Source organism: Malus domestica, chromosome 16, assembly GCF_042453785.1.
Source record: "Malus domestica chromosome 16, GDT2T_hap1".
In the NCBI taxonomy this organism is placed as follows: domain Eukaryota; kingdom Viridiplantae; phylum Streptophyta; class Magnoliopsida; order Rosales; family Rosaceae; genus Malus; species Malus domestica.
In genome coordinates this window covers 3808451-3834630 of record NC_091676.1, presented here as the reverse complement: position 1 = coordinate 3834630, position 26180 = coordinate 3808451, and the positions used below count along the sequence as shown (strand labels likewise).

General features: G+C 43.1%; 3 protein-coding genes, 1 long non-coding RNA gene and 3 pseudogenes across 6 annotated transcripts; 4 read left to right on the top strand and 3 right to left on the bottom strand.

The window, feature by feature from the left end:
• The first annotated feature begins 276 nt into the window (after positions 1 to 276).
• Positions 277 to 4164, top strand: LOC103402769 (putative pentatricopeptide repeat-containing protein At1g13630). Of its 3 annotated transcripts, XR_011577401.1 has the most exons (5): positions 277 to 935; positions 1147 to 3232; positions 3424 to 3875; positions 3961 to 3985; positions 4086 to 4164. XR_011577401.1 is itself a non-coding variant. In XM_070815746.1 (3 exons), exons 1-2 carry the CDS (start codon positions 485 to 487, stop codon positions 3198 to 3200), a joined length of 2505 nt encoding a protein of 834 aa, XP_070671847.1. In that variant the 5' UTR covers positions 277 to 484; the 3' UTR covers positions 3201 to 3232; positions 3426 to 3564. The 3 variants fall into 3 exon arrangements, 1 of the variants encoding a protein (XP_070671847.1); XR_011577400.1 differs by having other exon boundaries at positions 3961 to 4164; XM_070815746.1 differs by lacking the exons at positions 3961 to 3985; positions 4086 to 4164 and having other exon boundaries at positions 3426 to 3564.
• LOC108171792 (UDP-glycosyltransferase 89A2-like) lies at positions 4033 to 6095 on the bottom strand (annotated as a pseudogene).
• Positions 6096 to 6278: 183 nt separating this feature from the next.
• Positions 6279 to 8182, bottom strand: LOC103451728 (UDP-glycosyltransferase 89A2-like). The gene has a single exon (XM_008391144.4). It carries the CDS (start codon positions 7928 to 7930, stop codon positions 6509 to 6511), a length of 1422 nt encoding a protein of 473 aa, XP_008389366.3. The 5' UTR covers positions 7931 to 8182; the 3' UTR covers positions 6279 to 6508.
• A 2758-nt stretch (positions 8183 to 10940) lies between these two features.
• Positions 10941 to 11569, top strand: LOC139192666 (uncharacterized). The gene is made up of 3 exons (XR_011576912.1): positions 10941 to 11076; positions 11196 to 11268; positions 11445 to 11569. It is a non-coding gene; the product is annotated as an uncharacterized lncRNA (long non-coding RNA).
• On the top strand, positions 11570 to 13911 carry LOC139192765 (uncharacterized; annotated as a pseudogene).
• Positions 13912 to 16112: 2201 nt separating this feature from the next.
• LOC103402768 (UDP-glycosyltransferase 89A2-like) lies at positions 16113 to 17783 on the bottom strand. The gene has a single exon (XM_008341523.4). It carries the CDS (start codon positions 17711 to 17713, stop codon positions 16271 to 16273), a length of 1443 nt encoding a protein of 480 aa, XP_008339745.3. The 5' UTR covers positions 17714 to 17783; the 3' UTR covers positions 16113 to 16270.
• A 4713-nt stretch (positions 17784 to 22496) lies between these two features.
• Positions 22497 to 24537, top strand: LOC139192764 (cytochrome P450 94A1-like; annotated as a pseudogene).
• The last annotated feature ends 1643 nt before the right edge of the window (positions 24538 to 26180 follow it).

The window sequence follows — 26180 nt, the reverse complement described above, 5'->3', positions numbered from 1 at the left end:
CATGTCTGTTATTTTTCAAAACAAAAAATATTTGTTAAAATACCATTGAATAAAATCAAAAGATGAGTACTCTCTAGTAATTATCCAAATATTATCGATCGAAACATTCCAGCTAAAAGAAATTATTAATAAATCACTCTTTTTTTTTCTTTTTTTTTTTGGAAAACATTAATAAATCACTCTTTGGTCAGCAAAAGTATACACAACGACGCCGGTTCATATGCTTACGTAAGTTAGTTGTCCTGCTGGCAACGACACCCCTCTCTCTCTAAATTTCAATGCGGTAAAACCTTCAAATTGCCGGGAAAGCCAACGGCTTCCTTAAACCCTAGCGCCTCCCTCCGCAGCCGTTCCATCAATAAAGCTTCGATTTTGATCCAACCTCGAACCAATCTCTGGTCTCTATCATCTCAGCTTTCCAGTTTTCCCCGGAACGAAAAAGGGCTCTTGCCCTTTTCATGCTTAAACCCTAATCCCCAATTCCATGCTCCATCACATCCACAAATGGAAGCCCTTACATTTTCTACAAAAATTTCAGATTCTCGCTCCCCTCTCCTCCCTCATCTTCACTAAACCTTCGGCGTCCGCTGCAAAGCTCGAAGACGAGCTCGCCGCCGCCGCCGCCATCCCAAATCCTAGAAACACCGTCTCCGAAGTCATTACCGGCTTGGGAATCTTTGGTTTGAGAAAATTCTTGGGTAATTGTTATTTTAGAACCATGGTCTCAAAGTTGAATCAGCCGGAGGTGGATTTGATTATTGAAAGTTTGAGTCTTGAGAGCTCGGATTCAGCCTTTGGGTTCTTCAAGTTTTTGAGGAATGAGTGTGGCTTTCGGCATTCGAGGATTTCGGAGTTTATTGTTGTTCATGTATTGGCGACGAACAGGCAGTTTCAGGAGTTGCGTTCGGTTGTAAAACAAATGGTGGATGAGGAGGGTATGGTTTTTAACTACTTCTTTATCATATGAATTGTAGCTCATGGATGCAGTAATGAGTTCTTTTGAAGTACTTGAATAGTTCATTAATTGATTTTATATCTTATTCCGGCGAGCTAAACAAAAGAAAGAAATTGATGGTAGTTTTTTACGCTTTTTTCGTTAACATTACTTTCCTCATTGTGGTGTTTATAGTTTGTGATTTGTGATAGGCCCTGGTTCTGCACCTTCACTTTGTGAGCTGCTCTTGTATAGATTCAGGGACTGGGACTCAAGTAGTGTGGTGTGGGATATGTTGGCGTTTGCTTATTCGAGATCTGAAATGGTTCATGATGCCCTGTCTGTTCTTGCTAAGATGAAAGATTTGAATTTGAAGGTTTCGACATCAACCTACAACTGCCTGTTGCATAATTTGAGGCATACAGATATCATGTGGAATGTTTATAATGAAATAAAAGATAGTGGAACTCCAGAGAGTGACTACACTACGTCTATACTTATAGATGGACTATGCCAGCAATCCAGCGTGCAAGATGCAGTTTCTTTCCTCATGGATGCTGAAAGGACGGAGACTGGGCCTTCAGTTGTTTCATTCAATACCATCATGTCTAGGTTCTGTAAATTGGGTTTTGTGGATGTTGCGAAGTCGTTTTTTTGTGTGATTCTCAAGTATGGATTAGTTCCTGATTCGTACAGTTATAATATTCTGATTCATGGGCTATGTGTAGCAGGTTCATTGGAAGAAGCATTGGAGTTCACTAAAGACATGGAGAGGCATGGGGTGCAGCCTGACACGGTAACTTACAACATTCTCTGTAAGGGGTTTCATCTACTTGGTTTGATGAGTGGAGCTCGCAAGGTCATTCAGAAAATGTTGGTTAAAGGGTTGAATCCGGATCATGTTACATATACAATTATGATATGTGGCCACTGCCATGTTGGCAATATTGACGAAGCTCTTAAGTTGCAAAAAGAGATGATTTCAAGAGGTTTTCAGTTGAGTGTCATTGTATACAGTGTACTACTCAGCAGTATGTGTAAAAGTGGACGAGTAGAAGGAGCATTGAGATTGCTGTATGAGATGGAAGCTGTTGGCTTGGAACCAGATCTTATAACATATTCTATCCTCATTCATGGTCTATGCAAGCAAGGAGACGTACAAAGGGCTAGTGAAATATATAGAGAAATGTATATGAAGAGAATCATTCCCAATTACTTTGCACACCGTGCTATTCTGTTAGGTCTGCGTGAGAAAGGAGATATATATGAGGCAAGGAAGTATTTTGATCATCTGACGACAAGGGCTGTGACTGAGGATATGGTGCTGTATAATATTATGATGGATGGGTACGTAAAACTAGGTAATGTTGCAGAAGCGATACAATTATATAAACAAATAATTGAGAAGGGATTAAATCCCAGTACTGTCACTTTCAATACTCTTATCCATGGTTTCTGCAAAACTGGGAAACTAGTGGAGGCTCGAAGGATGTTGGATACCATCGAGCTGCATGGATTGCTACCAAGTCCAGTTACTTATACTACTCTTATGAATGCTAACTGTGAACAGGGAAACATCAATGGCATGTTTGAATTGCTTCAAGAGATGGAAGCGAAAGATGTAGAACCAACTCATGTATCTTACACGGTAGTTATTAAAGGACTTTGCAGACAGGGGAAGCGGTGGGATGCTGTTCACTTAGTTGAGGAAATGTATGCCAAGGGCCTAAGCCCGGATCAAATCACATATAATACAATCATCAAATGTTTCTGCAAAGCTCAAGACTTCGAGAAAGCTTTTCAGTTACACAACGAGATGTTAATGCATAATCTTGCGCCTACTCCTGTTACGTATAATCTCCTCATCAATGGTCTTTGTGTATATGGTGACCTAGAGGATGCTGACAGGCTGCTGGTTTCTCTCAATGACAGCAATATCAATTTGACAAAAGTTGCCTATACCACGTTAATAAAAGCACATTGTGCAAAGGGTGATGTATATAGGGCCGTGGCACTCTTTCATCAAATGGTGGAGAAAGGATTTGAAATTTCCATCAGAGATTATAGTGCTGTAATTAATAGATTGTGCAAAAGGTGTTGGATAACTGAAGCAAAATACTTTTTCTGTATGATGTTATCTGATGGGATTTCTCCTGATCAAGAACTCTGTGAGGTGATGCTTAATGTTTTTGATCAAGGTGGTGATTTCGATTCAGCAGCGGAACTCCTTGCTGAGATGATCAAATTTGGCTTTCGTCCGGATTAATCCATGGCAAAGTTATATTTTTTAAGAATCAGGTAATGTTGTCGTCCACCCTACCCTGAGTTATATCCATAAATTTCATTTTCTTGGCACAACCAAATGCTAAGTACATTCAAGAACAATAGTGATCAATGAAGCATTCATAAACTTAAATTTCTTTTGTACATGATTATGATTTTTATGACTGCAGCAGAAATCTCAAATTAATTGTTTACTCTCTTCGCAGAGTCTTAGGAGCAAGGATGTTCTTGGTGAAGACCGTGTGGTGCTTTCCCATAGAAGCATTAAGCCTAAAGTTAATTCTAGTCAGGAGAAGGCCTACAGAGCTGAAAGTTGAAACCAAGAGTTCTTATACAAGAGTGCCGGCTGACCAGGATTCTTCTGCGCATGCATTCCCGAATGTCAGGTGCTAACTTAGAGTTACTTTAAGATCCTTGTGGAGCCTCGGGAAAATGCTGAGAAAAAAATGATCCCATTGCTGAAACCAAGAGTTGTACACTATCTACTGGAGGATTTGTGTGACAATCTTCTGGCTCGCCCCGGTGACAATGAGGGCAGTTGCCTTTTTTTCAATGTAACCCATACAAGAGTACAGGCTAACCGTGTTGCCCCAGTGTCTGATGCCTCATCAACAACCAGCAAGGGGAAAGCTAGTTCCTTCCTTGAGTTCATATGGAGGTTAGTTTCTTGAAGTGAGTTTCAAAGAATGCACCACTGCATTTGCTTCTGCTTCTCTTTAATTTCTCACTTTCCATTTTTTCAGGACAATCGAAATAGACGCAGCTAAGGTAAATTTATCATCATGCTCTCCTGCCTCATAGGAAAGAACACCATATTACATACGATTCAAATTCATTCAATGTGATCTGAATAATATTTATTTTACAGAAAAGTTGAACATTCTCCTGGACTTTGATACGAAATCTATAAAACGGTATTGGAAAATAACCATTATTTTATTCCCCAATTCCTATTTGTGTTACGGAGCTGCTATTGGCACTCCAAAATCGATCTTTCATGGGCTAGTCTGTTCACCTCACTTTAATTTGACCCAACTCTTTCACAAGCTCGTCCAAATCCTTTGAGGAGCTCCCACCATCTCCCACAGCCGCAACTGCCTTGTCCCTCAGTTCCTTCGCTCTCACCTTCTCAGGTGCTTCCCCACTCATTGACTCAGCAATTGCCTTTCCCAGCTCGGCCGAGTCAGGTACCCCATTGGCACCCTCACACACCTTCACGCCCACGCCCATGTACTCAACCAATAGCTTGGCATTTACAAACTGGTCAGCCTCCATAGGCCAGCTCAATATCAAAACCCCACCCACAATCCCTTCCAGCACAGAGTTCCACCCAGTGGCTGAGAAACCCTCCAACCGCCCGGTGGCCGAGGATCATCACCTGCGGCGCCCAGCCCTTTATCAGCAATCCCCTCCCAGCAACCCTTTCCTCAAACCCATCTGGTACGACTCCGGACCCATCATTCACCTTCCCGGCCAAGCCCGTTTTCACAACCCACACAAACCGAGCCCCACTCTGTTCCAGCCCAGAAGCCAAGGCCTCCATCTGCTGCTTATTTAGCAACGTCTGACTTCCAAAGCAAACATACAGCACAGATCCATCCGGGCACCCATCAAGGCATGCGAGCACGTTATCTTTCCCCGTGTCTCTGTTTGGGTTGGCCCGTTCCAAGTTTCTACCATTAGCGGCGGAAGCAAATAGGCTCAATGGGCCAACTCCGTAAAGATGGGGGTGGCCCATTTTTGTCCTCAAGTGTTGCAAATACTCTCCTTCCAACTCATGAAAGCTATAAAAAATGCGTCCCCAACTTTCGGTATTGGTTAGCACGTTATTCCTCAAACGCTCTGAGTTCGGCTCCGATTCTCTGTAGTGGCGGAACATGGAAGGCAAATGCTCTGCTTTGAACGAGGGTGACCGAGGAATATCGGGAAATTCAGCTAGAGATGACTTGATGACATCTAAATTACGCCAGCAGTGATCTGCAATAGATGCCAAGAAAGCACCGGAAGAGTAGAAAGTGATTCTGCGGATACCTAGCTGGCGGGCCAGGGGCAAGGTCCAGCCGAGGAAGAAGTCGGAGATGATGGCGGTAGGGCGGTTGGGGTGGGAGTTGAACCAGTGGACGATGGGGTCGTGGAGGTTGGTGAGGGCGTCGATAACGGCGAGATTGCCGCGGGGGCCAATATCCTTGACGTTCTCGACACCGGGTGGTATTTTGGGGTGAGGAGGGAATGGGAGGACTAGGGTTTGGACGGAGGGGGAGGGGTTGGCTGAGAGGAGCGGAGTTAGGGCAGGGAGGTTTTTGGGGGTGACCAAGACGGTTACGGTGATGACGCGGAGGAGGAACAGGTGAGTAAGGTGGAGGAGAGGGAGCATGTGCCCTTGCGCAGGGTAGGGAAAGACTAAGATGTGGGTTCTTGCTGACATGGTTGTTGGAAACTTGCTTTGCTTGGACTGTCGATGGCCTTTGTGCATATGGTGACCTAGAGGATGCTGACAGGCTACTGGTTTCTCTCGATGCCAGCAATACCAATTTGACAAAAGTTGCCTATACCACGTTAATAAAAAGCTCATTGTGCAAGGGGTGATGTATATAGGACCGTGGGCAAAAGGACTTCAAATCTCCATCAGAGATTATAGTGCCTTAATTAACAGAGTGTGCAAAAGGTGTCGTATAACTGAAGCAAAATACTCTCTGTATGAAGTTATCTGATGGGATTTCCATTCAGCAGCAGAACTCCTTGCTGAGATGATCAAATTTGGCTTCCGTCCTGATTAATCCTTTGTTTTCTTCCTCTTAAACGAACTCTCATCCCATTTTCAGGTAATGTTGTCGTCCACCCTACCCCGAGTTATATCCATAATTTTCATTTTCCTGGCACAACCATGTTGCAGCAGAATTCTCAAATTACTTGTTTACTCTCTTTGCAGAGTTTACAACTTAGGATCAAGGATGTTCTTGGTGAAGACCATGTGGTGCTTTCACTTAGTACCGGCTAACCATGTTGCCCCATCAACAACCAGCAAGGGGAAGCTAGTTCCTTCCTTGAGTTCTAAGGTAAATTTATCATCATGCTCTCCTGCCTCACAGGCAAGAACAATATACCATTCAATTCATTCAGTGTGATCTGAATAATATTTATTTTACAGAAAAGTTGAACATTCTCCTGGACTTTGATACGAAATCTATAAAACGGTACTAGAAAATAACCATTGCTTTATTCCCCGATTCCTATTTGTTTTAGGGAGCTGCTATTGACACTCCAAAATCTATCTTTCATGGGCTAGTCTGTTCACCTCACTTTAATTTGACCCAACTCTTTCACAAGCTCGTCCAAATCCTTTGAAGAGCTCCCACCATCTCCCACAGCCGCAACTGCCTTGTCCCTCAGCTCCTTCGCTCTCACCTTCTCCGGTGATTCCCCACTCATTGACTCAGCAATCGCCTTTCCCAACTCGGCCGAGTCAGGTACCCCATCGGCACCCTCACACACCTTCACGCCCATGCCCATGTACTCAACCAATAGCTTGGCATTTACAAACTGGTCAGCATTCATAGGCCAGCTCAATATCAAAACCCCACCCACAATCCCTTCCAGCACAGAGTTCCACCCACAGTGGCTGAGAAACCCTCCAACCGCCCGGTGGCCGAGGATCATCACCTGCGGCGCCCAGCCCTTTATCAGCAATCCCCTCCCAGCAACCCTTTCCTCAAACCCATCTGGTACGACTCCGGACCCATCATTCACCTTCCCGGCCAAGCCCGTTTTCACAACCCACACAAACCGAGCTCCACTCTGTTCCAGCCCAGAAGCCAAGGCCTCCATCTGCTGCTTATTTAGCAACGTCTGACTTCCAAAGCAAACATACAGCACAGACCCCTCCGGGCACCCATCAAGCCATGCGAGCACGTTATCTTTCCTCGTGTCTGTGCTCGGGTTGGCCCGTTCCAAGTTTCCACCATTAGCGGCGGAAGCAAGTAGGCTCAATGGGCCAACTCCGTAAACACGGGGGTGGCCCATTTTTGTCTTCAAGTGTTGCAAATACTCTCCTTCCAACTCATGAAAGCTATTGAAAATGCATCCCCAACTTTCGGTATTGGCAAGCATGGCATTCCTCATACGCTCTGACTCGGGCTCCGATTCTCTGTAGCGGCGGGGCAGGGAAGGCAAATGCTCTGCTTTGAACGAGGGTGATCGAGGAACATCGGGAAATTCAGCTAGAGATGACTTGATGATATCTAAATTACGCCAGCAGTGATCTGCAATAGATGCCAAGAAAGCACCGGAAGAGTAGAAGGTGATTCTGCGGATACCTAGCTGGCGGGCCAGGGGCAAGGTCCAGCCGAGGAAGAAGTCGGAGATGATGGCGGTAGGGGGGTTGGGGTGGGAGTTGAACCAGTGGACGATGGGGTCGTGGAGGTTGGTGAGGGCGTCGATAACGGCGAGATTGCCGCGGGGGCCAATATCCTTGACGTTCTCGACACCGGGTGGTATTTTGGGGTGAGGAGGGAATGGGAGGACTAGGGTTTGGACGGAGGGGGAGGGGGAGGGGTTGGCTGAGAGGAGCGGAGTTAGGGCAGGCAGGTTTTTGGGGGTGACCAAGACGGTTACGGTGATACCGCGGAGGAGGAGCTGGTGAGTAAGGTCGAGGAGAGGGAGCATGTGCCCTTGCGCAGGGTAGGGAAAGACTAAGATGTGGGTTCTCGCCGACATGGTTTCTGGAATCTTGCTTTGCTTGAACTCTCACTGTGTGCGCGCTTCTTTCTCGGATGTATACTTTTTTTTTTCTTTTATGGGAAGATGAGGAACACGAAAGCACATTGAGTGGCGTAGAATACGCCAAAGCACAGTACTAGGTTAGGACTTGGGAAAGGATTATCTACGGATTCTTTTCCATCTAATCCATTAAGTTCGAAATTCGAGTCATTAAAATTTGATCCCACGACTACAAATAGGGAACTCTTTTAAACATTTCAACAGTCCGGATCCCAAACTTAGTGGATTAGGTGGAAAGGGATCCTCCTTTCCTATGACTTGTGAGTGATTGACATGTGTGCTTGCAATTCCGTTTCCATTTGCGATTAGCTGTCAAAATAGACTAAGGGCGCGTTTACTAATCCGTAATCAAATTGAGAGGAATTGAATTGAGAATGAATTGGATTGAGAATGAATTGAAATGAGGTAGAATCAGAATCAGATTCTTGTTAAAGTTGGTTACTAAAACTGTCTGGAATCGGAATAGAATTCCATAAAACAGTTTACTAATTCAACATAATAAGAATATAAACTAATATGATTACTAAAATGCCCTTGTCCCAGATCAAATATTTTATATACTTTTTTTTTAATAAAATTTGATATAATATATTGTTTGTACCATACTTGACTAATCTCGAAACTACTGAGCAGCGGTCAACGTTATACCGTCAAGGACCCAGAAGAGTTTCCCTCCAACCAGGAGGCCAATCACAGCGCGACACGTGTCGACATTAAAAGCCAATCATAGCGCAACACGTGTCAACATCATAAGTCAATCACAACACGACACGAGTCAATGTCAGAATGAAAGTAGAAACTCTCTTCTATAAATAGAGATCATTCTTTCACAATATTTCCGAATGTCATTTGTACTAAATCATTTACTAGTACTCACTAAATGAAAGCTTGAACCTGTGTACTTGTGTAAACCCTTCACAATTAATGAGAACTCCTCTACTCCGTGAACGTAGACAATCTGGGTGAACCACGTACATCTTGTGTTTGCTTCCCTGTCCCTATCCATTTACTTACTTATCCATACTAGTGACCGGAGCAATCTAGCGAATGTCACAAACTTAACATTTTCTGTTGTACCAAAATCCTCGCTGATTTTGTGCATCAACATATATAATAGTAAGAAAAAATTAAATTGCTTTTTTTATTTCATAGACACATTAAAATGATTTTGTTTTTTTTTTTTATAAATTTAAGTATTTACTAAAATATCTAAATTTTCTCGCTCAAGTTGTTGTTTATTCTCTTCGGCATATGTATATAGTTATGCATAATGTAAATGAGCATGGAGTTGTGCATAATGTGAATGAAGGACATGGAAAGAAATTGTTAGGAGCATTAGTTAACTCTTCAAGGATATATTTTGTTACATGATGTCAATGAGTAGAATGAATGATTTTACCATTTCAAATCAAAAAACTTGATTCTCCTTAAACTAAAGAGATTTTCACGAGATGGATTTTTTATAATAGTAAATAAATGAAGAAAAAACATTAGGAACAAATAAAGAGTAGGAAATAACTTCATTAAAGTTAATATTTTTCATCAAAGTACATCTATCTAACCGTCATAACCAACCTAAACAAACTAGTTATACCTTGCCTAGGCATCATATTATCAACAAAATATTCATAACCTACCTACACATCAGATTGTCTACAAAATATTCCTAACTTGCCTAAATATCATAATATCAACAAAAAGTAGTTCTTCACCATCATGGTGTCATCGAATTAGTCATTAGCTTTACAAAACATTCACAATTTTCCCTGATATATTATCATGGCAACGAGCATGTCATAGCAAAAAACTAGCATTCATATTCTTTGGACCATCGCTTAGATGTCATTATTCATCCAAGTCTACAACAAAGTAGTCACATATGTACTCTTCCTTTCATCAGACATGTTGAAAAGACCCTCAGAAGGTCATGTTCTTTGGCCAAGAAGTTGGTGACTTTAAATAATTCCATGGGAGCCAAAAACTCCATTTTGCTCAACTCACTGTCAAGTTTTTGTTGCTATCATTGAAGAGAGCTCAACCCACAACCTTGTCCTCAATCTTCCTAATTTCATAAAGATGATGAATATTTGATTAATAAACATTTGTGAGCATAAACTATTAAGGATAAGGTACTCTTCCTAAAAATACAACATTTGTGAGCATAAAGAATTGGGATAAAGTAGTCTTCCTAAACAATACAACATTCAAAGATCACCGGTACACAATCCTGCATATCAATCTTTTTCTTAACAAGTCAAATCATACCAAACAATGATAATCTTGTATCAGATGATCTAAAATGTTGTGAGTCCTATACAAGGTATAAAATATCAATGATATAGGAAATATTGGTAGTCCAAAAACACGGAAATATCGATGGAAATATCGGGATATTATCGATATCAATAAAAATTGAATAAAAATCACGGAAATTGTAAGAAAAACTTGGAAATTTTTATTGAAACTTTGCAGAATGTTTATTTAGTCAATTATCTATTAGTTTATCACAAAAAATTGGAAGGAAATGCATTGCATGATGGATTTAACTAATTTAAGTTGATTATATAGCGAGCTGGCAAACATTGTGAGTGTAGAAAATATTTAGTAATTAATGAAAGAAGTTTAAACACACCATAATCAGGGGCGGAGGGACCATAGGACCACAGTAGTCCTAGGCCCATCCTGCTTTTGTTTATAACTAAAAATTAGTACTACTTATTATTTTATTATTTTCAGTTAAATCATTCATATTTCCTAGACAAACTATCCGGCCCTCTTTAAATATTTTAAGAATATACGGCCCTCTTTTAATAACCCTAAAGCCTACCTATAACCTATTCCAACTTCCAACACTTCATCTTCCATTCATTTTCCTAATACTAAAAATTAGTATTTTATTATTCTCTAATTCTAGCCGACTGTTGCTCTGCTGCTAGTTTGAAAAAATAGTCAGAACACTGCTTCTCTCAGTCTGATCCCTCCCGTGGTACACAAGCCGTACACTGCTTCTCTCATCTATAGCATGTCACAGTCTTCAACCAGTCTATCAATCTATCAGTCTTCAATTTCCATGATCCTCAAGAGTATGAACTTCGAATCTTCATAGTTGTCATTTTCAATTTTTTTTTTATAATTTGCTAATTCATATAAGTTGTCATCTACAATTGTAAATTAATTTAACAAATAATATTTTTTTTTGCAGATTAAAGAATTCAATTATTCCATCATTCCATAAAAAAGACATTGAAGTTTAGTTAATTGGTCAACAACCCAAAGTATGTATTTTACTCTCAATTCCTATTACAATTTTTTGTTTATAAATTATGATTAAATTGATGTCTTGCAATTTCTCTTAACTATTGCCTAATTTGTTTTAGTTTGTAAAATTAGCATATATGTTCATATTTCTTTTAATTTAAAGTTAGTCAATCTATGTTTTTTTACTTTTCAGTTATGGAAAGATATTTCAAAAGAAAAACACAACCTGAGATATTAGAACCGTCTCCAAAGAGTCCAAAGAACAATGAAAGAAATTCAAAACAAACTTGTGTGGATTCTATGGAAATTAACTCGGAAACTCTCCAGTATGATCCTGGATTGCGTAGACCGATTTTGAGTTATCATCCTAATGTTCGAGACCAAGTTCGAAGAGCCTATCTCCAAAATAAACCTTGTCAACCAAAAACCCATGCATTTCCCTACACAAATTTTGGGACAAAGCCTAGAAGGTTCAATCCTGCTTGGTTTACTCAATTTCCTAATTGGTTGGAGTATAGCACATCACAGGATGCTGCCTATTGTTTATGTTGTTATCTCTTCAAACCTGATATTGGAGATCAATCTGGTGGGGATACTTTTGTTGGAGTCGGATTCAAGAATTGGAAGTGCAAGAAGAAACTAGAAATTCATGTTGGAGGACCTAATAGTTCTCATAATAATGCTTGGAGAAACTGTGAAGCCTTATTAAACCAAAAACAACATATTGAAACAGTTATCTCAAAACAAACTGACCAAGATCGAATTGATTATCGAACTCGATTAGGTGCATCAGTTGGTGTTAGTAGAATTCTCTTACAACAAGGTCTTCCATTTCGTGGGCATGATGAATCTGAAAATTCACTCAACCAAGGAAACTTTCTTGAAATTCTACGGTGGCTACGTCATTATAATGAGGGTATAAAGGCTGTCATGCTAGAAAATGCTCCTGAAAATTTGAAATTGACATCACCTGATATTCAGAAGGACATCTCAAGTGCTATTTCATATGAAATCATCAGTGCAATCACTAGTGATATTAATGATTCTTTATTTTCCATTCTTGTTGATGAATCACGAGACAAGTCTTCAAATGAGCAAATGACCATTGTATTGCGCTTTGTGGATAAGGGTCATGTGATAGAGCGCTTTGTAGGTATTGAGCATGTTGCAGATACTAAAGCTTCCTCACTCAAGTTAGCCATTGATGATTTCTTTTCTAGACATGGATAAGAGCATATCAAAATTGCGTGGGCAAGGCTATGATGGGGCAAGTAATATGCAAGGTGAGTTCAATGGCCTTAAAGCACTAATTTTAAATGAGAATGAGTCTGCCTTTTATGTTTATTGTTTTGCTCATCAACTTCAATTAGCTCTAGTAGCAGTGGCAAAAAAAAATTCTGAAATTGGAGATCTCTTTACTATGGTTTCTTCTGTGGTGAATATTGTGGTGGCATCTTCTAAGCGTCGTGATATTCTTAGAGAGAAACATGCTCATGTAGTTTTGGAAGCACTAGAAAATAACGAGCTTTCAAGTGGACAAGGTTTGAATCAAGAAACTACTCTTAAGCGGGCTAGTGACACGCGATGGAGCTCTCACTATAATTGTTTAATCAGCTTGGCTCACATGTTCTCATCAACGATAGAAGTGCTTGAGATTGTAAGAAAAGATGGAACAAGTTCTGAACAAAAATTTGAAGCAAAGGTTCTATTGACTTTTATTCAATCTTTCAACTTTATTTTTTGTCTACACTTGATGAAAAAGGTTTTGGGGATCACAAACGATTTATCGCAGGCATTGCAAAAGAATGATCAAGATATTGTGAATGCAATGAACTTGGTCAATATATGCAAAGGAAGGTTGCAAAGGATGCGAGAAAGTGGTTGGGAATCCTTATTTGATGAAGTTTCATCCTTTTGTGACAAGAATCGTATTAAAATTCCTAGCATGGATGATATTTTTACGAGTGGAGAGCGACCAAACCGAAAAGCTCATCCCATCACAAACGTGCACCATTATCGGGTTGATTTATTCACCGATGTCATAGATAAACAACTCACTGAGTTAAATGATCGATTTACTGAGAAGAATACTGAACTACTTCTTTGTGTGGCATGTTTAAGTCCAAGTAATTCTTTCTCTGCCTTTGACAAAGAAAAATTGATGCGTCTTGCCCAATTTTATCCAAGTGATTTTTCAGAGCACGATCTTGAGTTACTCAAAGAACAGCTTGAGAATTATATTTGGGACATGACCTCTAATAGTGAGTTTGCATATTTGAAAGGAATTAGTGATCTTGCACAAAAGATGGTTGGAACCAAGAAAGATCATACTTATCCGTTAGTGTACTTGCTTTTGACACTGGCACTCATCTTACCGGTTGCAACAGCAAGTGTAGAGCGAGTCTTTTCTGCTATGAATATTGTTAAGAACACCCTACGCAATCGAATGGGTGATTTGTGGATGAACGATTGTTTGGTTGCTTATATTGAAAAGGATATTTTTAATAGTATAGAGGACGAGGCTATCATGCAACGGTTTCAAAATATGAAAACTCGTCGAGGACAATTATTTTAATTATTGGGAATATGTAATATTATCAATGCTATGTTATTTTGAATTTTGGTTACTTTTCATATACATACTATGATGTTTTGGTTAACAGTTTTGTAACTACTATCGATTTAATTTTTTTTAATATTTGTGAGAGGCCCCTCCTAACCCAAAATCCTGGCTCCGCCACTGACCATAATCATTTATATATAATGAATTAGTACAGTAGTTTACACTTTATACATTGCATGGTAAGATACATGAGTGACTTAGTACCACAAAGAGTTCCTATGAGGTTCAAAATTTTCACTATCTTCATCATCTCTATGTGTAGATTTGTTTCTTGCAAAAAGAATTCAAAACAAAACCATATATATAAATATTTTAGCATATTTTCATAAAAACAGAAGTGATATGGTGGTCAAGGTGTTGAAGGAGTAAAATGGGAGGGGTTTGAATCCCTTGGTGTTTTTTTAAATATAGAAATTTATCTTAGATAATAAATATTAGGGTAAATTACACAAAACTACCTCAACTATTAGGGTTTTATTTAATTTTTTTTTTCTGGGTTGCAGGTAGTGGGTGCAGCATGTAACACCACAACCCCCAATTATATGTATAATTTCGTAAGTCCCCTAAAGTTTTATTGAGATTTCATTTTGCCCCCCCCCCATTTTGATTAAATCTGGACCCCTTATCTAGATTCCTAAACATTCCCAAACTGCCACGTGGCATCACCATATCACTCATCACTCTTCTCTCTTTCCGTCCCTTACCCCGTGACCCTCTTTCCTTTCTCTTTCTTCTTCTTATTTCTCTGCACTCTATCTCTCTCTCGAAATCCTCTATCTCTTCCCTTTCTATCGAAATCCTCTATCTCTTCCCTTTCTATCGCCGAGACACACACGGCAGCACCATCGTGCAAACATCATTACCATCGTCATCAAACCTCGTCTTTCTCCCTCTCCTTCTACTCTCCGGCAAGCTTCTTAATCTTCTCCGGTTAGGTAAGCTTCGGGTTTACCTTTTTCTGTTCTAGATTGAAGCTTAGATGTGAATTTTTAATTTCTATCTCATGTTTTTCCAAGGTTTTTGGGACGAAATCGGCTCGGGATTAGGCACACCCATCTCTGGCGAGGCCGTGGGTGTCTAGAGGTGTTCCGACCACCACATGTCGTTTCACGGCAAACGAAAATGATTCGAGTGGGTCCCACCGTCGAACGAATGGGATCCGATGACTGCCACATCGTCGGGAGTCGTTCACCGCCACAGAGAACGACGTAGCGGCGGCCGAGGGTTTTCAAGTCACTGATCTTGTTGAAGACGAGGAGGTGATCGAAGAGGTCGTCGTCAATGGGGGAGTAGGGTTCCATATGACAACGACGAATTCCTCCGATAATATCACAATATATTGACGATAATTAAGTGGATACTCGTGAAAATATCGCCCTCTCACAAAAACGATATTATCGGAGAAATATCGCCGATAATATTTATATTTTGGTCCATGGTCCTATGTAACCTTCAGGAAGATTATTTCTATGGTAAATAAATACTAGTCAACTATCGTTGTGAGGGCGATGATTACGGCGAGATTGGTGAGGGCGCGACATTGGGGTCGTGGAGGTTGGTGAGGGCGTTGATAACGGCGAGATTGCCGTGGGGGCCAATATCCTAGACGTTCTCGACACCGGGTGGTATTTTGGGGTGAGGAGGGGTTGGCTGAGAGGAGCGGAGTCAGGGCTGGGAGGTTTTTGGGGGTGACCAAGACGGTTACGACGATGCCGTGGAGGAGGAGCTGGTGGGTAAGGTCGAGGAGAGGGAGCATGTGCCCTTGCGCAGGGTAGGGAAAGACTAAGACGTGGGTTCTCGCGGACATGGTTTCTGGAAATGTGTTTGGTGGGAGAAGGTGGGTGTTTGGTTATCTGCATAACAAGAGTTTAAGAGAGTATTTAATTTTGTTTTAGATTAGGTTTATATCTAAATTGATTTTATTCACTGATCAATTTTTGTTGGCATCCAGTCAGCAAAAATATGGGTACTACATTTTCTACGTTATCAATTCACAGTTAAATTGGTAGATTGACTAACAGAGATCTGACATTGTAATGAATTCGTAAGATATAACATTGCGCTATTGGTCGTAATGTCCTAATGAGGTACAAAGAGCAAGTCAGTCCTTTTGAGAATTCTAGGATACAATCGGCCCATGTTTATAAGTTTATAACCGTATTAGTATTTCTTTCATCGCATAAACTTGTTGTCATGAGAGATATCAATACTGTTAATATACACCTAATTGCATGTTAATACAGTAATATTCAGTTCTTATTTCTTATAGTTTTACTTTTAGCACAACCAAATCTAGAGTACATTTAAGAACGTTATTAATCATATTATTAACCCCAAATAATAATAATACTTGAAAGGCATCAATGGAGTTCATTTGCCCTCTAAAATGTTGTGAGCTAGCTTGACTTTCGTCCCACTTTAAGTTGGTTCAGCTCTTTCACAAACTCATCCAAATCCTTCGAAGAGCTCCCGCCACCTCCCACCGCCGCAAACGCCTTCTCCCTCAGCTCCTTTGCCCTCACCTTCACCGGTGTCTCCCCCGTCATTGCCTCCGCAATCGCCTTTCCCAACTCCGCTGGTTCCGGCACCGCATCCTCTCCTTCACACACCTTCACGGCCACCCCCATGTCCTCCACCAACAGCCTTGCATTCACAAACTGGTCCGCCTCCATGGGCCACCCCAATACCAACACACCCGCCACTATTGCTTCCAGCACCGAGTTCCACCCGCAATGGCTCACAAACCCACCCACGGCCCGATGGCCCAAGATCAACACCTGTGGAGCCCAGCCCTTTATGATCAAACCCCTCCCACCAACCCTTTCCTCAAATCCATCAGGCACAACTCCAATCCCATCTTCCACTTGTTGGGCCGTGCCCCTTTTTACGGCCCATACAAAACGGACCCTGCTCCGTTCGAGCCCGGAAGCCAAGGCCTCCATCTGCTGCCTATTGGGCAACTTCTGACTCCCAAAGCAAACATAAACCACGGACCCATCCGGGCACCCATCGAGCCAGGTCGCGACATTGGCACCCGACAAGTCCAAATTCAGGTTGGCCCGACATCCGTTACCAGCATCAACTACAGTAGCCGATAACAGACTTAATGGGCCAACCGCGTAAACGCGCGAGTGGCCCATTTTGGCCCTCAAGTGGTCTAAGTACTGTGCTTCCAAGTCTTGAAAGCTATTGAAAACGGACCCCCAACTTTCGGCATTCGCAAGCATGGATATCCTCAAGAATTCGGACTCGGGATCCAATTCTCTGTAGCGGCGGACCACGCTGGGAAGATGCTCCTGTTTGAAAGAGGGCAATCCTGGAATATCATGAAAATTGACAACCGTCGATGCCGACCGAACCGCCTCTAAATTACGCCAACAGTAGTCGAGCACGGCTGCCACGAAGGGCCCGGAGGAGAAGAACGCAATTCTGGGGATGTTGAGCTGATTGGCTAGGTGTAGGGTCCAGCCGAGGAAGAAATCAGAGACGAGAGCCACAGGTGGGTTGGGGTGGGACTTGAACCACTGGATAATTGGGTGCTGGAGTTTGGCAAGCGCATTGATGATGTAACGGTTGCCGTGGTTGCCAATGTCCTTGACGTTCTCGACGCCCGGGGGGATTTCGGGGTGAGGAGGGAAGGGTAGGAGGAGGGTTTCGATGGAGGTCGGGGGGTGGGCTGAGAGGAGTGGGGTTAGGATGGGGAGGTTTTTGGGTGTGATTAGGATGGTTATGGTGAGGCCGTGGAGGGCTAGCTGGTGGGTGAGGTCCAGGATCGGGAGCATGTGGCCCTGGGCTGGGTACGGAAACACCAGGATGTGGGTGTGCTTAGCGATTGACATGGCTTTTTTTCTTGTGCTCTCAGTCAGTCTGGATGCGGGAAGGAAAGTGGGAGGACGACCGTGTAGATATTTTCAATTATTTCCAAGTCAACACACTTTACGACTAGATAGAGCATTCACATGTACACACGTGGAAGAAATTGATACGCGAAAGAGATTCAAATCAAACGCCTAACAAATTCAAAAGAAAAAAAAGTTAGATGATATTCACAAACTCAATTTTACTTTGGAAAATTAAAATGTGAATTGTTTTTCTTATTCTATTGCATAATTATTATTGAGTGTACAATAAGATTAACAATAAAATTAAAATTTATTAATAAATTCATACTCAATAACTAAATCTAATTTGATTCAATGTTTATCCTGCGTTCATTCTGACTAAAACTTTAAGACTCTTGTGGAAAAAACAAGTTTTTTTATCGATGGATGGTGATTTTGAAATTTTAAATCCTTCAACTAAGGTATGAATTGATTTATGCATTTTTTTTGTTTGATTTCAATTTTATTTAGAGTTGAGAAGATGGATTTTTAGGTTTCAATTCACAACCATCATCGCTGGAAGTTGAAAAGATTAGTTATTGCGTTTCGCGCTAACATCGATTGGTTGGCGGCTTCATCTGGCGAAGCCTCCCCTGCCAATTTGGTTTCCTCGAATCCACTCCATCACCATGGTTGAAAATTTGGGCTAACCTAAAGAAACAAGGGTTTGCTATCACTGGAATGATTAAAAATTGGTTCATTAGGAGGCAAATATAAACAATTCAGCAACAGCAGCCATTGGAGTCATAGTGATGAACGCAGCTCCAGTAATGCATGGCGCACATCATCTCAAGAAATTCTCATAATTCCTACTCGCCTTAGTGTTGTACTACATCAACTACGACGTAATGCTATATTGTATTAACGAAAGCATGCCATACTGCTTTATGTTTATGCAATTTTGGATTTTATTTAATGACATAATGCTATATTATATTAACGAGATATTAGTTTGGATAGTAAATTTGGGTTTAAAGAGATATTAGTGTAGACATCGAAATTTCGGTAAATAAATGTTGACCGATAAATCAAAGTGTCAACGCTCATGTATTACATAAATTTTACACGTAGCGTGTGACTCAACGAAAATTGAAATGAGTTGGAAAAGTCATCAAATAGGACACGTGTCAACACCTGGCAGAAACGACTTATTTCATCTGGGATATTATATTCAAAATTAGGCCTTGGAAAATTCTATAAATACAAGCCCATTTCATTCATTTAAGGGAAACCAATTCATATTACACCTTGAAGCTCTGAAGCTTTGAAACTCCGAAGCTCTCAAGCATCCAGGTTCCCGAAGAATCAAGAAAGTGTTCTTCGTTCTTCGTTCATCGTTCTTCCAAGATCAAGCCTCGACGGCCCTTGGATCAACAATCATCCACCTTCAAGATCAAGCCCCGACGGCCCTTGAAGAAAGCGTTCTTCGTTCTTCGTTCATCGTTCTTCCAAGATCAAGCCCCAACGGCCCTTTGGATCAACAATCATCCACCAATTCAAGATCAAGCCCCAACGGCCCTTGAAGAAAGCACCATCGTTCATCATCCGTTCATCCAAGATCAAGCCCCAACGGCCCTTTGGATCAACAACGTCGACAAATCCACACATCCAACCGTTCTTCAAGAGCAAGCCCAAAAGCCCTTGAAGATCCGTTCATCACTGTTCTTCAAGATCAAGCCCAAAAGCCCTTGGAGACCCGTTCATCACTGTTCTTCAAAGATCAAGCCCAAAAGCCCCTTTGAAGATCCGCTCAAATCCACCTTCAAGATCAAGTCCACGGCCCTTGAAGAACGTTCATCCTTAGATCAAGCCCAACGGCCCTTTTGGATCAATCGCACATCCACAAATACACACCTTACGGAGATCGAATCAGAGGATCAAAATAGAGAGAGATTGTAACCCAAAATCATCAAATACAAATATTTGTTTGTGCGCGTCGTTCTTGTCTCTTTCGTTTCAGGAATTTTCCGTGTTCACAAATTGGCACGCCCAGTGGGACAATCTCTGCCTCTCATCTCTTTCTCCGTTCAAGAAATTCAAGCGCACTTCCAAAATTAATGGCATCAAGGAAGGCTCAAACTGTTCCCGCAACCGGCGCAAAGAACAAAAGCGTCCTCGTCGCAACTGGTGTCACTTTGGGCATCACGACTCGAAGCATGGCAAGAGCTACTTCTGCCGCCTCTTTCACCTCTGCATCAACTCTGCCAAGGGAACAAAAGCACCCAAGGCACGAGCCCTTGATCACCTTAGCCTCACTAAGGGCACCAAGGGGGGAAAGCCCAAGGAAATACTCTGAATCCATGCTCTCCGATGCCGATTCAAGCGACAGTTCAGCCATGCAAGTCATGACCATTGGAGCAACTTCAATCGATGAGCAGCTGGCTCAAATGAATGAAGCAATCGCAAGGCTAACCCGAACTGTGGAAGAAAAAGACTTGCAAATTGCAGCACTAGTCAACCGACTGGAGGCGCAGGACAGCGATAAACCCGACCCAGAGGATGATCCACTAAAGGGAGGAGCTGGCGGAGACGAAGAACCCCCGGTGAAGAAAATCGATGGGAAGCCGGAGCCAGACCAAGCAGCGGCACTCATGGGATCTCTTTCTATCCAGCAGCTGCAAGAGATGATCACCAACACCATCAAGGCACAGTACGAAGGGAGCTCAAATACCTCCGGGTTGTACTCAAAGCCGTATTCAAAGAAGATCGACGCCTTAAGGATGCCGAGGGGTTATCAACCACCAAAGTTCATGCAATTTGATGGAAAGGGAAACCCAAAACAGCACGTTGCCCACTTTGTTGAAACTTGCAACAACGCAGGAACCGAAGGGGACTACCTCGCCAAGCAGTTTGTGCGCTCGCTAAAAGGAAACGCCTTTGAATGGTACACGGACCTAGAGCCTGAGTCCATCAACAGTTGGGAGCAATTGGAGCGGGAATTCCTCAACCGCTTCTACAGCACTCGCCGCACTGTGAGCATGCTAGAGCTAACGAGCACAAAGCAGTGGAAAGACGAGCCAGTCATTGACTACATCAACAGATGGCGCACTCTAAGCCTCGACTGTAAAGACAGGCTCTCGGAAACCTCTTCAATCGAGATGTGCATCCAAGGTATGCAATGGGGTTTGCAATACATCCTTCAAGGCATTAAACCACGGACCTTCGAGGAATTGGCCACTCGCGCCCATGACATGGAGTTGAGCATCGCCCATCATGGGAAGAAAGAACCGATCGCCGACTACAAGAACGACAAAGCTCTTGGGACAAAGGTGGAAAAGGCTGCATGGAAACCCACCAAAGAAGCGATGACGGTCAACACATCTCCCGTCAAAATATCCACACGAGGCAAGGCGATTCAAACCGAAGCTTTTCGTGATCAAGAGACGCGTAGACGCACTTTGAAGGAGCTTGAGGAGAAGACTTATCCATTCCCCGACTCTGATGTGGTTGCCATGCTAGATGACCTGTTGGACAAGAAGGTGATCAGTTTGCCTGAGTGCAGACGGCCGGAAGAGATGAATCGTACCGACAGTCCAAGATACTGTAAATTCCACCGCTTCATCAGTCATTCGACAGAAAAATGCTTCGTGCTGAAAGATCTCATCATGAAGCTGGCTCAGAAAGGAATCATCGAGCTAGATCTTGACGATGTGGTGAAGTCAAACTATACCACCTTCACTTCTGGCTCTTCCGACTCGAAGTTTTCACCTCAACCGCTGGGGGCATGCTCCAAGTCAAGCGAAGTTAAAGGATGGGCTCAAGTCACTCCTAAGAAATTGCACAAGAAGCATACGTCTCCTCCACAAGTCCGCCAATCGGAAAGGGGGCAAAGCAGCTCTTGTCAACCTTCAAAACAACGTGAACGTGTTGAAGATGATGAAACTTCGACACGAAGATCGTCCGTCCCCATCACGATGCGCGACTTCTTGCCCGAAGACTTCTTCAATCACGCGGTCAAAGCTCATTGCTATGAAAATTGTGAGGAACGCCTCTTCCGGATTGCTTGACAAAATTCACAAATTCTCCTAGGCCCGCACGAGTCTAAACTGCATGGCACAAAACTCCTGGTCTGCACGAGCATAAAAGGCAACATCAACGCTCCTGGTCTGCACGAGCATAAAAGGCAACCCCAACGCTCCTTGCCTGCACGAGCTGAAACTGCAACACGGCACCAAATGCTCCTGGTCTGCACGAGCATAAAAGGCAACACCAATGCTCCTGGTCTGCACGAGCATAAAAGGCAACACCAATGCTCCTGGTCTGCACGAGCCTAAAAGGTGACAACCCAACGCTCTTTGCCTGCACGAGCTGAAACTGCAACACGGCACCAAATGCTCCTGGTCTGCACGAGCATAAAAGGCAACACCAATGCTCCTGGTCTGCACGAGCCTAAAAGGCGACAACCCAAAGCTCCTTGCCTGCACGAGTTAAAACTGCAAACGGCACAAAAAGAAAAAAAAAAAAAAAAAAAATGTATTTGAACTACGTTTTGACTTGATCTCTTTCTTTGGAAGGGTACGTAGGCAGCTCCAGCATTCGATTTCGAGTTCAGTCACATCAAAAAAAAAAAAAAAAAAAAAAAGGATTTGATTAAAGTCTCATTAGTGAAGGTCAATTTTATTACAAAATTACTTGCAGTTTTCTTTGTACAAATTAAATTACAGTTTCTTTTAAAAAAATAATAATAATAATACATATGTTATCTAAAAAAGAAAAAAAAAATGTATATATATATATATACATGTCTGAGCCCAGCTACAAAATCAGGCCCGTCTCCTCAGACCCAAACCATGAGCCCAACAAAGCTCAGGCCCAGCTCTCAAAGCTCCAATCCGAGTTTTCTCCTCCATCCGTGCCTTCGACTTGCAGCAACACCATCACCTTGGCTACTGGAGACGGGTCCGCACCGGCGATACGACCTGTAGCTCGGCAACAAAGGCCAGAAGATCAGTTCCTTATCAACTCCCCATCAAACACCTTCACTCTCCACCACTCTCTCGGCCGCCGCTTCGTCGTCTCCGCCAATCCCACATTGTCCAGCACATCCTGAAGACCAACTTCCCCAACTACCAAAAAGGCGAGACCTTCCGCACCACCCTCGCCGACCTCTTCGGCGACGGCATTTTCAACGCCGATGGAGATAACTGGAAGTTCCAGCGCCAAGTCTCCAGCCACGAGTTCAACACCAAGTCTCTGCGTAAATTTGTCGAACAGGTGGTCGACACCGAGCTTTCCGACCGCCTTATTCCAATTCTCTCCGTCTCCGCCGCCAGCAGTTCAGTCCTGGACTTCCAAGACATTCTTCAGCGCTTCGGTTTCGACAACATCTGTCGAATTGCTTTCGGGTACGACCCGGATTACCTCCTGCCCTCTCTGCCCGAAGCCAAATTCGCAGTGGCTTTCGACGAAGCCGTGCAAATCAGCAGCGACAGGCTCAGATTGCTGCACCCAATATGGAAACTCAAAAGGGCTCTCGGAATCGAGTCCGAAAAGCGCCTCCGTGCCGTCGTATCAGAAGTCCCCGAGTTCGCGAAAGCCATTGTCAGAGAAAAGAAGCGGGATCTGAGCGAGGCGAAGGTGTTGGAATCTGTAGATCTGCTCTCCCGGTTCTTGAGCTCTAGCCACACCGACGCAAAGTTCGTCACCGACATCGTCATCAGCTTCACCCTCGCAGGCCGGGACACCACATCGGCGGCTCTAACCTGGTCCTTCTGGCTTCTCTCGCAGAACCCATGTGTAGAAAACGAGATCTTGAGGCAGATCAACGAAACGGCGTCGTCTGAGTCAGTAGCGGGAGGAGTTTACGACGAGGTGAAGGAGATGGTGTACACCCACGCGGCGCTGTGCGAGAACATGAGGCTGTACCCGCCGGCTCCCACCGACAGCAAACAAGCGGCAAACGACGACGTTTTGCCGGACGCCACCAAGGCCTCTTCTGATGATCATGCAGCAGCTGAAAAGCATGGCAGTTCAGTACTAGTAAAGAGTGCTGCTACTGCTGCTAAAGCCAAAGACAACCCCGTGATCACTGGAACCAGAAGCTCGAGAAGGACGAGTATGAGTACTGCTCATCACGAGAAAAATAATGGCAGCGCTTCCAAGAAGAAAGCAGCAGCTCCGGCGAAGCCTAAAGTTGCAGCGAAAGAACAAGTGCTAAGGCTATGAACACTTGGTGGTTTTCATTAGCGGCGGCGACGTCCTCCTCCGTGACGGAGTTGAGGCTATGAATGGAAGATCGAATCGTCGGCAACTACCGCAGCAGCGACGGTTGGGTCCTCGTGACGGCAGCAGCGACGACTGGTTCGCTTGAACATCCCCACCCGCCTGCTACAGCTGCTGCTGCTTAAGCTCTGTGCAGGATCCAAGGGTCACCCTCTGCATGGCACAAAAACATCTCGGCTCGTCCTTAGGCAACGGTGTGTCCTCATCTTCGCAGGAAAACAGCAACGGCAGTGCAATGGTTGTGTAGTCGCTGTGCAATGGCGGCGGTGCAGGGCAACAAGAATGCAGTGGCGGTGCAATGGTGGTGCAGTGGCAGTGGCAAACAGCAATGGCGAAGAACCTCAATAACCGCCGTCAAACGACTAGCCAGTCATGAAGCCTCGACTCCAACTCTACGTCGTCTTCGTCCTCCCTGCAAATTCCCCATCCCATCATCAAAATTTATACAAAAAAAAAATATTAAAAAATGGGATGGTGGAACACTGCACCATAATTAAAGAAAAAAAATATATAATAAAATAATAAAAAGATGATGAAGGAACATGGTGCGTCTGGCACCATATGAAGAAAGGGGAAGGGGTGCAGCTGTCACCATAATTAAAGGCAAAAAAAAAAAAATATATATATATATATATATAATAAATAAAACAAATAATATATTTAAAGAGTTATGGTGCATCTGGCACCATGTGCAAAAAAAAAAAAAGAAAAAAAAAAAAGGAACAAATGTATTAAGAGAAATAAAAGTCCATTTTATTTCTAGAAATTTTTACATAAATTTGCATTGTACATACATACAAAAAAAAAAAAAAAAAAAAAAAAAAAAAAAAAATCAAATCAAATCAAATTTACAAGAGGGGATCTTCAAGGACGATCAGGTGCCGCCTCACCACTCGGCAGAGCGCCAGAAATAAGAGGCGCTGGAGGTTGACTGTTTGAAGCCTCACCACTCGGCGGAACTCCAGGAAGAAGAGGAGCCAAGGGTTGATCATTTGGAGCTTCATTACGCGGTACAGCCCCAGAAGACGAAGGCAAATGTTGTTGGAATAAACCCACAAACCTCCGATGATCAAGTAAAATCTGACCATCAGATTCCTGCATCTGGTCAATTTTCCTCTTCATGTTTGTGGCATAGCTATGTGCGAGCTTATGCAACTGTTTGTTCTCCTGCTTGAGCTCTCTAATCTCCTGTTTGAGACTCATCACTTCAGCCGCCAATGATTCAACTTGACGGGTTCGAGCAAATAGGCGTTGGGCCATATTAGACACAGAACCTGCACACTGCACACTGAGAGCCAGAGAATCCTTAACAGCCAACTCATCAGACCGTTTGGAAAGTAGTCTGTTATCTCTGGGAGTGACAAGGTTCCGGGCCACCACCGCAGCAGTCATATCATTCTTCACCACTGAATCCCCAACGGTAAGAGGACCAGTGGGGGATATGAAGGATGGGCGCCATATGTTGTCTGGAGAAGAAGGGACTGCCTCTTCACCAAGATTCAAGTCAAAACGACGATCGGAGGGGCCAGACATTTTCAAAGGTGCTAAAGAAAGAAGAGGTCGGACAAATCGAGATCTTAGAAGTGCAAGAAGGTACAAGCAAAAATTCAAGTGTGCTTTGAAATGAACTGCTTGCCTCTATAAAAAATCAGCACTCGACGGGATTTCAGAGATCGAAGAGGCGAGCTCAGAATTCGAAGAGGCCATTCAAAAATCGAAGAGGCAAGCTCAGAAATCGGAGAAGCATCTTGCTTTTCCAGACGTGTCGGCACCAGTCACACGCAAACTCAGCTTTGCGGAAATCACGGGTAATTTGTCGAAGCGCCGATCCCAGATATCAAAGTGGCGCCAGTCTTTTTCATCCGCGTCATCACCTGTCATATGCACACTCAACTTTGCGCAAATCACGGGCAATTTGTCGAAGATTTTCGGTGAAGGAGAAAGCACGTGAAAGTTTACTGTTCAATCACGCGTTAGTTGCCGACACAAGTGAAAGAATAGTACCTCTACAGGTATTAAGGGACCTCCTATAACTGTCCACCTTCACCTTCCATAGCAAGGCAGACATACAAAACCTTTCTTCATCTCCGAGAATGCCTTCCCAACGAAGCCTCTCGAGTCACTTAGTGTTCCTTATTCCTTGGGGTACCTCTGTAAGCCAATAACTTCAAAGCAAAAGTATCTCATATCACCAGGGTAGAAA

Bases quoted from the DNA above. Each gene is read 5' to 3' on its own strand.
- LOC103402768 (XM_008341523.4), bottom strand. From the start codon at position 17,713: ATGTCAATCGCTAAGCACACCCACATCCTGGTGTTTCCGTACCCAGCC.
- LOC103402769 (XM_070815746.1), top strand. From the start codon at position 485: ATGCTCCATCACATCCACAAATGGAAGCCCTTACATTTTCTACAAAAA. The intron at 936-1,146 runs GTATGGTTTTTA...GATTTGTGATAG, and splicing joins ACAAATGGTGGATGAGGAGG to GCCCTGGTTCTGCACCTTCA.
- LOC103451728 (XM_008391144.4), bottom strand. From the start codon at position 7,930: ATGTCGGCGAGAACCCACATCTTAGTCTTTCCCTACCCTGCGCAAGGG.